At 42.7% G+C, this 14,381-nt stretch overlaps 1 protein-coding gene across 4 annotated transcripts in view; it reads left to right on the forward strand.

Moving 5' to 3' along the window:
- Window positions 1–1,194: 1,194 nt before the first annotated feature.
- Window positions 1,195–14,381, forward strand: part of PLCL2 (phospholipase C like 2) — a 192,780-nt gene continuing 179,593 nt past the window's right edge. The window contains exons 1-2 of one of the 4 annotated variants that reach the window (XM_049629840.1): window positions 1,198–1,374; window positions 1,685–2,281. In XM_049629840.1, coding sequence (XP_049485797.1) covers window positions 1,925–2,281 — 357 coding nt within the window. In that variant the 5' untranslated portion in view covers window positions 1,198–1,374; window positions 1,685–1,924. Of the gene's footprint in view, window positions 2,282–14,381 lie in introns of all 4 variants that reach the window. The other 3 variants (XM_049629842.1, XM_049629841.1, XM_049629839.1) reach the window with 3 other exon arrangements.

Genomic DNA, 14,381 nt, shown 5'->3' on the forward strand with positions numbered 1-14,381 from the left:
CCCCCGCCCCCCCCCCCCCCCCCCCCCCCCCCCGCCCTCAGCCGACTATCCTTCGGGCCCTGCGGGAAGAGCATTCTCTGAAAAGGAAACACTAGTTGCACAAGAGCTGGGGTTCTGGAGAAGCTCTGGAGGCTGAAGCCAGGGAACCTGGGACAGGGAGGTGGGTGGGGCCAGGCTGGGTGGGGCCTCGGGTACCACCCTGAGGAGTTTGAGCCCCATCTTTGCTCGAGGGATGGAGATCCAGGGGAGATATTTGTGCTGGGGAACGGCAAGATCAGGGTTTTTAGGCAGGTCACTCTACCTGAAGCATTAGGGAAGGGAAAGAAGGGGCAAGAACCAGAGAGAAGAGGGCCTGGCTGTTCTGATCCAAGTAGGATGCTGCTCCAAAAGATGAGCCTGACCTAAGGCGGGGGCCCTCAGCAGGCTGGACCTGGCGGCGGGATCAGGAAGGACACTGGGAGGGAGGCACGACGGTGATAAATCCCTGTAGGGCGACTCAGAGAGCACAGTACAGGCTCTGCCGAGGTCCTTTACTCTTCACCTCTCGCCGCCCCAACCCCGCCCGCGCCCCAGCATCCTTGCAACCAGTTGAGTCAATTCACAGTTCAGGAGCCTGGGGAACGGAATTGGTTTCTGTATGTGAAACAGGTCTGCCCCTCTGGGGAAGCCCAGAGGGGAACGTCCGGAGGGCCTTTTCCAGGGCTGGGCGGGAGGGGAACGAGTCCGGCGCGCGGATCCGGGGCTCGAGGGAGGTGCAGAGGCCGAGCCCCCGAGCCCCAGACCTTCTCTCCCGGCCCCCAGACCTCCGCGGTCATTGCCCCTCGGGCGTCGGGCGGGTGATTGGCAGTTGCCGCAGCTCTAGGGGGACCCGGGTATCCAGGACCCGTGGCCGCCGCCGGTTGCCGTCCGCTCGCTCGGCGGCGAGGTTTCCGCGGCCCCATGACCTGGCCTGGGCTGGAGCAGCCGCGACGGGCGGCGACCCCCGAGCTGGAGACCGGGCGGCTCGCGGTGGGTTGGGGGCAGCCGGGGAAGGTCCCGAGGCCTACAGTGGGCAGCGCCGAGCCTGGAGGAGACGGCCGCGGGCGGAGGCGGGGGGTCTGGACTGCCCCCCTCAGGAGCTGCCCCGGGCCGCACCGCCACCGTCACGGCCCGGCCGCCCCTGCCCGCCGTGCGCTTCCTCTTGGAGCCGCAGGCCTCAGCGGGGACTCTGGGGGGCCGCGGCGGGGCCCGGCACGCGACGGCCTCTGGGGAGTTGGGGTCTGGGGAGACCGGGCTTCATCCCCCGCTCGCCCAGGCCGCGAGACCCTCGGGAGGCGCCTCCGCGAGGCCAGAGAGCAGCGGGCTCCCGCCGCTTCCCCTCTTCCTGAGCCCAAGGTGGGCACCCCGGCCCGGGGCTGGACGCCTGGTTCCCGCGTGATGAGCGCTCCGACCCCTGGCGAGGGGGTGGGGGTGCCCTGAGCCTCTGCGGAGAGCGCCCCGAGCCCTTGAGGCCGCCGCCGCGTTACCTCGGGGTGGGTGCCCCGTGGCCCGGTGGGCGCCCGGCCCGCGCGGGTTATTTTTGGCGCCCGCGGCGGCGCGTGTGCCGGGGCGTGTTTTCCTTCCCCAGGTACTGGGAGCCGGGGCCCCGCCGCCGCCGCCGCTGCCGCCGGAGCTGACTTGTGTCTCTCTCTTCTCTCCCCTGCAGGAATCTTCCGATAATTCTGCCGCCACGACTTGAACCGTGCGCGAGGCGAGCTCGAAACAAACATCACATCTAAATTAAAAAAAAAAAAAAAAAAAAAAAAAAAAAAAAGCGGAAGAAGCGGCCGAGGAGGCGGCGGCGGGAGGAGGAGAGGAGGAGGGGCCGCGCGCGGCGGCCCGAGGCGGCGGCGGGGACGCGGGGACGCGGGGACGCGGCTTTGTGCTGGCGGGTCGTGGGGCGCCCATGGCGGAGTGCGGCCGGGGGGGCGCCGCCGGCGGGGCCCTGCCCACCTCCCCGGGCCCGGCCCTCGGCGCCAAGGGCGCCCTGAAAGCTGGAGCCGGAGAAGGCGGCGGCGGCGGCGGCGGCAGCAGCGGCGGCGGCGGCGGGGGAGGTCGCCTCGGCCACGGGCGGGCGCGCTATGACAGCGGCGGGGTTTCCAACGGAGACTGCAGCCTCGGCGTGTCCGGGGACGAAGCCCGAGCCAGCCCCGCCAGGGGACCCCGTGGCGCCGCGGTCGCCCCGACCCCCAGCCCGGCCGCCTGCTCCCTCCCCCGGGAGAGCAAACCCGGCGGCCTGCCCCGCCGGAGCAGCATCATCAAGGTAGGTGAGAGAAGGGCGCACATCGCCCACCCCCAGCCGTTCTCGGGGTCAGTTTCCCGAGAGGAGAGTGGTGGTGGAAGGAGGGGGTTATACGAGGAGTCCCCTGCCTACGGGAACCACTGGTGCATGGGTACTTGGGGTGCTTGAACAGGGATTGGATGCACACGGCATTTGGAAAGAACGGAGAGGTGATCCTTAATGTGCAGGGGAAGCTGTGCTCAGACATTCCCAGTTGAACTTGGGGCTGTCACCTTTTCCAGGACTGGCCTGGAATTATGGCCTGTACCTGGTTGGGCAGGACATTCTCTTCTGTGGTAGCCTTGACTGGTAACAGACTGTGCCTGTAACGTGTCTATTGTATGTTAAATACAGTGGTTATGTGAAAACATTTTCTTAAAAATCCCAGGGGGTGAACCAGCTTATTTAATTGGATTCTTCTGATCTGTATCTAGTTGCCTCTTGCAAATGGTTACACTTCGAGGGTGCAAAATCTCTGGTCCCTCACTCAAACGGAGAAATGGAGTAGGTTTTCTAAACACAAATGAAGATTTCCGCTTTCTTAGGCTCAAAAGCACTGAGACATTACAGTTCTGCACAATTTAATCTTTTCCTTGCTGCAGTAGGCAGGCCTCCAGTTCTGTGGAAGTTCTTTTGAGCAGTTTGCTTGGTTTTGGTATCTTTTGCATAGTGATACTTAGCAGCAGAAAGTCAGCAATTGTTTTGTGCATTTCAAGCTTAAGAAGTAATATTAGGAACTCCTGAGTTTGTGGTGGTTTCATTCTAATACTACATTTTGGTCTGCCGTGTAAAAATATTTCTCGTGACCTGAAGTGAAAAAAAATAGTTGATGAGCTAAGAAGAGCAGAGCCTTAAGCAAGAGTAGCTCATTCTGCTTAAGTTCAGAGCAAATAGGAAAACATTGCTTTCTGAAAATCAAGGGGTTACCAGGACAATGAGCAGCAAAGCACATTGACAGGGCTGCACCCACCCTTCCTGTGGCTGATAACCCATGGGAGAGAGGGCAAAACAGGCCACAGTAAAGAGAATTGGCACTGGTGGTATTTGAAATTTAATTGGACCTGCAGAAATCTTCCTAAGTACTCTGTAGTGTCTGGTGGTGTTATCAGCTTCTGCAGTAATCTAGTGAAATATACCACCTTCCTACCCTCTGTAACAGGCGGTTGTGAAACTGCTTTTCGCTTTGTCATCTGTTTGTACAGTTTATGTCTGGGCAAGGGCACAAGTGAAGGGCTTAAAGATCAAGTGTGTTAACTACCTGCAGTAGGCATTGAGAATTTAAGGAAAGTAACATATTTTTGCTGCATACTTGGCTTTTAAAATGTGACTTACATTTTCTTTTGCTGTGTAGCTTCTGTTTCCATGGAAGTTGCTTTCAACTATGCATGGTCATCAATCCTATGAACAGAGTTATGTGTCAACTCTGTTTTTATTGGTTATCAGATATTTGTAGTGATATTGCATTGCGGTTTTAATGAAATTTGAGGTGAAATTCCAGAGAAGATACCAACCTACTTAATTTTAATTCTTCTTATTTAATTTGTTGGAGAGCCTGTTTTTGTACTTTAAAAAGAAAAATCAAGCTTTATTGGTGTCCATAGTGGGATTCACAGTGTAACTTATTTAAAACAGCTATTTTAATTTTATATTCAGAATAGGATGAAGGATGATTTGCCAATATTTCTGATATGTGGAATTGAGAACTTGTCGGTAGATATCATTTCTTCATTGAAGATTCTAGAAGCACATGGGGAAATCATTAATTATTCAGCAATCACTGGTTTTTGAGTTTTGAAACTTTGAAAGATATCTTTGTCATTTTTCTTTTTTCTAATGATGGCAATTGGTTTCTTGTTCAGAGTTGTATCCCTGGATACATATTGCCAGGAACATATTAGGGATTCAATAGATTGTTTCCTGAATGAATGGAGGAATGATAAGAAAGTACATGTTTATTCTAAGTTCTGTTAATTTCTGAAATTGGTGGTTTGGTGTTTACTAGTCTCATATTTGTTCATTTACTTACACCTCCTAAGATGACTTGATTTACTCCTTTTTCTTTCCTCTTTGTCAATGTGCATTTTCTTAAACACACTTTGAAACTATGGAAATAGTGTTGAAAGTTGATCAAGCCTGGGTTATAGGAAAGCGGTATGCTATATTTAAGTCGGTAACTACTCGGTATATTTCCCCTTGAATTGGTGCCTTGAAGGATCAAGATTTTAGAAACTTAGTGTGGTATTTTCTGCAGACATAACAGTATCAAGACAATATTCTAATATTGTCTAATATTCTTTAACATCAAATTTCATAAATATTTGCAATGAATAGTGCACAGACATTTTTGTCATATGAATGGCAGAAATTATTTCACCTTTGTTAAAAAACAGTAGAAGAACTTAGTAGAAGCTCATGTCAAAAAGCAATAGCGACACCTCTTCAGTAGTTTCCTTATGTTCTTTTTGAATATAAGGGATGAGTTCAGTCAGGTGATGAAAAGATTGGGGCGGGAGTAGATGGGTAAGCAAGGTGATAATCGGGGACTTGAGGTCATGGCAGGGAGTTGCTGGCTGAGGCACAGAGGCCAGTATTTATGGGGTTGCTTTAGTTGAAACGTTGGGCTTGTGAGCTATACCTTTTTCCTAGCTTTCATCTTCATTACCCTCTTGACATTCCTCTTGTATGGGGATCCCCAAGTCAGAGGGGGAAATAACAGCCTGGATGTGATAAGCAGTGGGCACAGAAAGGGTATTATTGCTGAGATGCAGGACATATGCAGAGATACACTGTGGGCTGACCAGAATTATATTTCTCATTTAAAATCACTTCTTTGGAACTCCATCTGTTTTGTAAATATGGTGTTGAGTAAAAAATTGTTGTAAAACTACATTTTCTGCCAAAATAGATGCACAGATCTATACTAAAAGCTCCTTGGTTATGGCTACAGTGCTGATGAAGACTCAGAGTGAGCAGCCTTATGGAATCTTTTACAAATACATTGAGAAGAGAAATAATCATGGAACTCATCACCAGACTTCTCTGCTTTTCCTTAGTTTAGTGGAAATAATATTACCCTTTTTAGATTATTTACAAAGGCCCATTACCAAAGTTTTAGGGAAGGAGCCATTATGTTTGTCATCTTAAGTAATCTAGTAAACGAAAACATCACTTTCATTTTCTCTTTCCATATTTCATTTCATCACACCATTCAGTACAATCTACGCCTTCTTTTGAAACAGCTAATTTGGTCAGTTGTTTAGGCGACATCTATTTTTTACAAATACCTCCATCCTTTAACTCAAAGACTTGGTCTAAAAATGTGAAGTAGCATTTAGGCCTTAGATTTCTTTTTCATTTTAGCAAGAAATGAAGTTAAAGTGCCCATTAGTTTAGATGGCTTATTTTAATTAAAACCGATTGAATATTATAGTTGGTATATATAATTGAATATTATAATTGAATATTAAAAAGGTGATATAATTTGCATAAAGTAAAATTCACTCTTGTTGGCGTCCAGTTCTATGAGATTGACAAAAACACACATTCATCTAACCACTACCACAATAAAAAATTCCATTGCCCTCCAAAAATTCTCCTGGTCCCTTTGTGACTTCCCCCCTTCCTGTGCCTGGGCTGTGGCAACCACTGATCTTGGGTACGTTTTAATAAATACGAAATATAGCCATTGCATGATTTTGATAGCTAAAAGTAATAATAGCACATGCTACTTATTTTATTTTTTTTTTAATTTTTTTTTAACGTTTATTCATTTTTGAGACAGAGACAGAGCATGAGTGGGGGAAGGTCAGAGAGAGAGGGAGACACAGAATCTGAAACAGGCTCCAGGCTCTGAGCTGTCAGCACAGAGCCCGACGCGGGGCTCGAACTCACGGACCGCGAGATCATGACCTGAGCCGAAGTCGGACGCTTAACCGACTGAGCCACCCAGGCGCCCCACGTGCTACTTATTAAACACTATGTGCAAACACGTGGAAAGTACTTAATATAATTCTGTGACATGGTCCTGCCCCTGCCACGGAGGCTGAAGAAAACCCAGAGTTCAGAGAGGTTAACCACTTGCCTAATGTGCCAGAGCTGGTTTACCCCATTCTGGTATGGCTGCACTCTACTGCTCCCCAGATTACACTGACAGTTTTAAATTTTCTGTATAATTAAGGTAGCACTGGTGGTTTGGAATGCTGGCTTCAATTTTTCCCTCTAAATGTAGGGGATATTGGAGGGAACCAAAAGACTATTCCTGCTGGCAGAAGTTGAGGGATAATATAGCCAGACAGCTGTAGTTACCTGTTGTGGCTGCTTGATCAGAGCCTCCACCTTCTTTGGGACAGTGGTTTGATCTTGTCCAAGGTAGCAGCTCATAGTTTTCTTAGTATCATTATGTCATTATCACAGTATCATCGTGTGTAGGGGAAGCCTTTTTCCTGCCTTTATACCAACACGTATATTCTTGTGTCTTGATGCTGAGCACCCCAAGGTGGGGAAGAAGCAGACTTTCGCATTTATTATATATATATATATGTTTAAACAAAATTAAAAAAAATGTACATATGGATATTATATTGGCCTATGGTTTAAATAAACTAGACTTTTTGCAGGCAAAAGCCGGGCTGTATTTATCAGTTCTGCAAGGATAACAGGTACTCAATAACCGTTTCTTGAATTAGATCTTAAAAATATCTGCATTTGGCTTTAGATTTTTCGGTTTTTAGATTTTTTTGGGTTTTGTTTGTTTGTTTGTTTGTTTCTTTGCTTTGAGTGGAGGGAAGGGAGAGACAACTGCATGCCCAGCCAACTTATGGGCATGTCATAAATATTAAACAAACAGTAACTGGATCATAAAGTGAGTTTGTCTGAATAGATAGGCAGACTGGATCATTTAAGTCAGAAAAATGTAATGTCCAGTCAGCCACTCTGCACTTCACTTTGTACTAATGCATTTTGGGCCATACAGGATAACTGTTGAAAGGCCAGGGCGTGGCTGCTTGTCTCAGCCCACTCAAAGAGCTTTTGTCACAATTCAGAGTTCGCTTTTCAGGAGTAATCAGAGGGTATTAATTTTCATGCCCCCAAAATTACTTGCCCCCTTTCTTGTTTTCCAGCCTCTCCTCCAAACAGTTGTTTGATCTGTGTTGTTGTTGTTGTTGTTGTTGTTGTTGTTGTTGTTGTTTTCCTTCACCAAATCCAAATAGTCAACTGACAGGAAATTGTTTATTTTATTTTTTTAATTGCTGATCTTGGTCACTCAAGTCATTTTCTTAGAATGCTGTCTCCCAGAATCTGTTCAGTTCCTTTTATAGTTCTGTGTCTTCTGCAAGGGTGCTAAACTATTCTTTTTTTTCTTTTTTTTAAATACTTAAGTTACTGATTCCTCATTATTCAACAAAACAGGGCAGTGTTATCTACAGCCTAAATGCAGACATAAATGAAGTATGAACATTCATATTTTCTCCCCAGACTTTATTTCATACATAGATATTCAAGAATAGATGCTCTGTTTCTTATTAATACGAAGTTCTGGCTGTCATCTACGAGACCTCTAAATTAGTTTGGTTACCTTTTTTATTTTATATCAATGGGATTCTGTAGTGCAAGGGATATTCAGATTATTTTTACCAGTTTACCAGAAACTGTGTGTTTGCAAGCTGCCTGACCAGCTTTTTTCTACTGATAATTGTGGTGGATCTAGAGGGTTGTGCTGGGCATAAGAGTACTTGGTTGTGGCTCAAACAAATCCTAAGCCACCAGGGAAGTTTCAGGAGTACCTATTTTATTCATGTCAGAATAATTGCATAGCTTTAGAGTGCTCAAAGCATATAATTAATCACACTGAGCTTTCGTGACAATTATGTGAGTGGTCCAGGCTGCTGGCAGGACACTTGGCAACTGCCTAGTTCCAAGTAGTCGAGAAGGGCAGGTGGCTGGGCACTGCTGGCCACCAGTTCTTGGTCACTTGGCAGGGGCAGTTAGGTAAACCGTGTTCTAGCTGATATTCTCAGCTGGGCTGCGCTCGGGTCACGTGCTGCACGTCTGGATTATTCAGGAGGCAGAATAGTGGCGAGAAAAATAGAGGGTGTGGAGTGAGGTGCTTGGATCGGACTCTGGCTCCCTTGCTTCCTTTCTGTGTGGCCTTGGGCAAGATATTTAAGTCTGTATGTCCAGTTACATAGTCTCTAAAGTGGAAAAAATTAAATCCCCCCTCATAGTGTTGGGGTAAAGATGAAATGAGATGATGTGTGTGTGAAATACTCAGAGCAGAGTATGGTGCCTAAGAAGCACTCCATAAACAGTACCTACTATGTTTGTTTTTGTGATTTTTAGTTTCTCTTACTTGGAGTTTATCCTGAGATGAGCAAACTCACTTAGCTCCATTTGAGTTGGAGATTTGCCTTGCCCGTTTTGGGAGTCTTGTCTTTTGAAATATGCAGAATGTACCCAGCGAAGTTTCTCAGACATATTCTAAAGTTGCTTTCAAAAACGATTTGTTTTGGTGCCTTTCTAAGTCAGGTGCCTCAGTACAACTGTGCGTGCACCTCAGTCGCCCCAGCTAAGTGATCAGACGGTACTGAACATCACTTTCATTGAGCCAAGCACCCATACGTCTTGATTTGCCCAGGACAGTCCGGATTTACACCTTTTGTCCTGGCAAAATTATTAAGAGTGCCTCCTTTTCTTCTCAGAGGCATCCCGGTTTGGATGATAAATAATGTGGTCACCCTACTGATCTGCTACTGATCACAAGGCCCCTGTGACTGCTCTCCATGCCCAACTTAGCCTTCAGATTTACACCTCTCTTTTCTCAGCCCGTGTGCCTCCCTCCTCTCTGTCATCTTCAAGGTCTTCCTCAGATAATCACTTCTTGCAATGAATTGTTCCTTTCTCTGCCTTCCAGCCACCACTCTGTATCTCTATACAGCCCTGTTTCTTTCTGCCTCTCAGGTAACTTGATCTTACTCACCAAGAGGTTGCGAAAACACCTAGTTTAATGTCTTGTGGGAAGCATGTTTTTAAGCATATACTTGTTGAATAAATGTGTGAGTGGACATCCATAGACATGGATGATGTAACTTACCTTAGGGGTTCAAAGAAGATATTATTTAGACTTCAACTGTTTTTTCTTAATTGAGGTAACATTGGTATAAACCTTATATTAGTGCCAGGTGTACATCATAATAGTTTGATGTCTGCATGCACTACAAAGTGATCATCACAATAAGTCTCGTTGCCAGTCATCGCTATACAGTGGGTCCTCTTCACCCGTGTCGCCCCTCCCCCTAAGCCTGTTCCCTTCTTTTTCTTTTTTTAATAATTTTTTCATGTTTATTTATTTTTGAGAGAGAGAGAAAGAGCGTGAGCAGGGGAGGGGCAGAGAGAGAGGGAGACACAGAATCCGAAGTAGGCTCCAGGATCCGAGCTGTCAGCATAGTGCCCGATGTGGGGCTTGAACTCAAGAGCTGTGAGATCATGACCTGAGCCGAAGTTGGATGCTTAACCGACTGAGCCACCCAGGTGCCCCAAGCCTGTTCCCTTCTGATAGCCACCAGTCTGTTCTCCATATCTGGAAGCTTTGTTTTGTAATGTTTGTTCTTTTGCTTTTTGAATTCCACATATAAGTGAAATTCTCTAGTAGTCATTTGTCTTTCTCTGACTTATTTCATTTAATAATAAATAATAAATAAATGATTTATATAAATTTATTATATATATTATTTATGTATATATTTATATATCTATATATAAATTCATATATAAAAATATATAAAATATATACATAAATATATAAATATATAAGTTTATATATATTATATATATTTGTATATTACATATGTTATTTATATAAATAAATAAATAAATAATAAATAAATAATAAATAAGCATAATTCAAGGTCGGTTCAGGTTGTCACAAATGGCAAGATTTCATTCTTTTTATGGATGCATAGAGTTCCATTGTATAAACAGCATCTTCTTTATCCATTCATCCGTCAGTGGACATTTAGTTGTTTTCAGATCTTGGCTATTCTAAGTGATGGTGCATTGAACATAGGAGTACATATATCTTTTCAAGTTAGTGTTTTTGTTTTCTTTGGATAAATGCCCAGAAGTAGCATTACTGAATCATATGGTAGTTCTGTTTTTAATTTTTTTTGAGGAACCTCCATATTCTTTTCCATAAGGCTGCACCAATTTATATTCCCACCAACAGTGTACAAGGGTTCCCTTTTCTCCGCGTTCTCTACAGCACCTGTTATTTCTTATCTTTTTGATGATAGCCATTCTAACAGGTATGAGGTCCTGTCTCATTGTGGTTTTGATTTACATTTTCCTGATAACTAGTGATATTGAACATCTTTTCATGTGTCTGTTGGCCATCTGTATGTCTTCTTTGGAAAAATGTCTATTTAATCCTCTGCCCACTTTTTATTTGGACTGTTTTGTTGTTGGTGTTTTTTCCTATTGATTATATAAGGGTTTTAAAAAATGTATTTAAGATATTAACCCCTGGGGCACCTGGGTGGCTCAGTCGGTTAAGCATCTGACTTCGGCTCATGTCATGGTCTTGCGGTCTGTGAGTTTGAGCTCCGCGTCAGGCTCTGTGCTGACAGCTTGGAACCTGGAGCCTGCTTCAGATTCTGTTTCCCTCTCTCTGCCCCTCCCCCACTCATTCTCTATCTCTCTCTGTCTCTCAAAAATAAAAACTAAATGTTAAAAAATATTTAAAAAAATATTAACACCTTATCAGATCATTTGGAAATATTTTCTACTATTCACTAGGTTGCCTTTTCATTTTGTTGATGCTTTCCTTCACTGTGTACAAGCATTTGAGTTTGATGTAGTCCCATTTGTTTATTTTTGTTTTTGTTGCCTTTGCTTTTGGAGTCAGATAAAAAAATTAACACCAATACCAGTGTCACAGAGCATATTGCCTGTGTTTTCTTCTAGGAGTTTTATGCTTTCAGGTCTTAATTGAAGTCTTTAGTCCATTTTGGGTGTAATTTTTGTGTATGGTATAAGATAGTGGCCTAGTTTCATTCTTCTGCATGTGGCTGTCCACTTTTCCCAACACCATTTATTGAAAAGACTGTCCTTTCCCCGTTGTATATTCTTGACTCCTTTTACATGTACTAATTGACCATATAAGTGTGGCTTTATTTCTGGGCTCTCTATTCTGTTCTTTTGATCTGTGTGTTTGTTTTTGTGCCAGTACCATACTCTTTTGATTATTATAGCTTTATAGTATAGTTTGAAATCAGGGAGTGTGATACCTCTAGCTTTGTTCTTTCTCAAGTTTGCCTTGGCCATTTGGGGTCTCTTGTGGTTTCATACAGATTTTAGAATTACTTGTTCTAGTTCTGTGAAAAATGCCATTGCAATTTTGATAGTGATAACATTAAATCTGTAGAATGCTTTGGGTAGTATGGACATTTTTGTAAAAATTTTTTAGTTTTTTAAAAATTTTATTTATATTGAGAGAGAGAGAGCGAGCGAGCATGAATGGGAGAGGGGCAGAGAAAGGGAGAGAGAGAATCGCAAGCAGGCTCCTTGCTGTCAGCGCAGAGCCCAATGTGGAGCTCAGTCTCACAGACCGTGAGATCATGACCTCAGCAGAAATCAAGAGTCTGACGTTTAACTGACTGAGCTGCCCAGGCACCCTGGGTAGTATAGACATTTTAATAATATTAATTCTTCCAATCCATGAGCATAGAATATTTTTCCATTTATTTGTGTCTTTCAGTTTCTTTCTTCAGTGTCTTATAGTTTTCAGTGTACAGTATTTTCACTTCCTTGGTTAAGTTTATTTGGTTAAGTTTTATTCTTTTTGATGCAATTGTAAATGGGATTTTTTAAAAAAAATATCTTTTCTGGTACTTCGTTATTAGTATATAGAAATTTAATGGATTTCTGTATATTGATTTTGTATCCTGCAACTTTACTGAATTCATTTATTCTAACAATTTTTCAGTGAAGTCTTCATGTCATCTGCACATAGTGACAGTTATAATTTGGATACTCTTTCTTTCTTTTTCTTGTCTACTTGCTCTGACTAGAATTTTCAATACTGTGTTGAATAGAAGTGGCAAGAGTGGGTTCCTGATCTTAGCAGAAAAGCTTAGCAGAAAAACTGTTGAGGATGAGTTTAGCTGTGGGTTTGTCATAAATAGCCTTTATCATGTTGAGGTATACATTACATCTATACCAACTTGAGTTTTTTTTTTTTCATAAATGGATGTTGAATTTTGTCAAATACTTTTCTGCATTTATTAAGATGATCATATAATTTTTCTCCTTCATTTTTTAAATGTGGAGTATCATGTTGATTGATTTGTGACTGTTGAATTATCCTTGCATCCTGGAATAAATCTCACTTGGTGATGGTGTATAATCCTTTTAATATATTCTTGAATTTGGTTTGCTAATATTTTGTTGAGCATTTTTGTCTCTCTGTTCATCGGGGATATTGGCCTGTAATTTCTTGTGGTGCTCATTAGGTTTTGGTATCAGGGTAATGCTGGTCTCATAAAATGAGTTTGGAAGCATTGGTCTATTCAGATTTTCTATTTCTTCATGATTCAATCTTGAAAGATTGACTGTTTCTAGGAATTTATCCATATCTCCCAGAGTTGTCAACAGTTCAACAATTTGTTGGTGTGTAATTATTTATAATAGTCTCTTATGGTGCTTTGTATTTCTACAGTATCTGTCGTAACTACTTTTTCATTTCTCTTGTTCACTCATTAATTAATTCATTCATATTTTTAGAGAGATAGTGCAAGCAGGGGAGAGGGGCACAGGGAGAGAGAGAATCTTAAGCAGGCTCCATGCTCATCACAAGGCCTGACATGGGGCTTGATGTCATGACCCTGGGATCATGATTTGAGCTGAAACCGAGAGTCAGACGCTTAGCCAACTGAGCTACCCATATACTCCTTTTTCATTTCTGATTTATTTGAGTCTTTTGTCTTTTTTTCTTTGTGATTCTGGCTAAAGATTTGTCAATTTTGTTTATCTTTTCAAAGAACCACCTCTTAGTTTCATTGATAATTTCTAATTTTTTTTTTTTTTGGTTTCTATTTCATTTATTTCTGCTCTGATCTTTATTATTTCCTTCCTTCTACTAACTTTAGGCTTAATTTTGTTCTTCTTTTTCTAGTTCCTTTGGTGTAAAGTTGGATTATTTATTTGAGATTTTTCATGTTTCCTGAGGTAGGCCTGTATCACTACCAACTTCCCTCTTAGAACTATTTTTTGCTGCATCCCATAGATTTTTTGGATTATTGTATTTACATTTTCGTTTGTCTTAAGGTTTCTTTTGATTTCTCCTTTGATTTCTTTGTTGACTCATTGGTTGTTCAAAGCATGCTGTTTAATATATATTTATGATTTTTTCAGTTTTTTCCTTGTAATTGATTTCTAATTTCATATAATTGTGGTCAGAGAAGATGCTTGCTGTGATTTCAGTCTTCTAAAATTTATTGTGATGTTTTGTGGCCTAACACATGATCTATCATGGGGAGTGTTCCATGTAAACTTGAGAAGAATGTGTATCCTGCTGCTTTTGGATGGAATGTTTTGCATGTATCAATTAATACATCTCTATATCCATCTGGTCTATCCATCTAAAATCTATTATCCATCTGGTCTAAAGTGTTGTGTAAGGCCAGGGTCTCCTTATTGATTTTCTGTCTGGATGATCTATCCATTGATGTAAATGGTATATTAAAGTCCTATTATTGTATTGTACTATTATTATTATTATTATTATTGTATTGCTGTCAATTTCTCCCTTTAGTTCTGTTAATATTTGCTTTATATATTTGGGTGCTTCTATTTTGTGTGCATTAATATTTACAAATCCTTTTGTTGCGTTGGTACATTTATCATTATGTAATGTACCCCTACTTTTTTTTGTCTTTTATGCTATTCTTTGTTTAAAAGTCTATTGTGTCTGATATAAGTATAGCTGCATCAGTTTTCTTTTTTTCATTTATGTGGAAGATCTTTTTCTATCTATTTTTGGTGTGTGTGTTCTTAGATCTGAACTAAGTTTCTTATAGGCAACATATGG

This window comes from Panthera uncia, chromosome C2 (assembly GCF_023721935.1).
Source record: "Panthera uncia isolate 11264 chromosome C2, Puncia_PCG_1.0, whole genome shotgun sequence".
Lineage (NCBI taxonomy): Eukaryota > Metazoa > Chordata > Mammalia > Carnivora > Felidae > Panthera > Panthera uncia.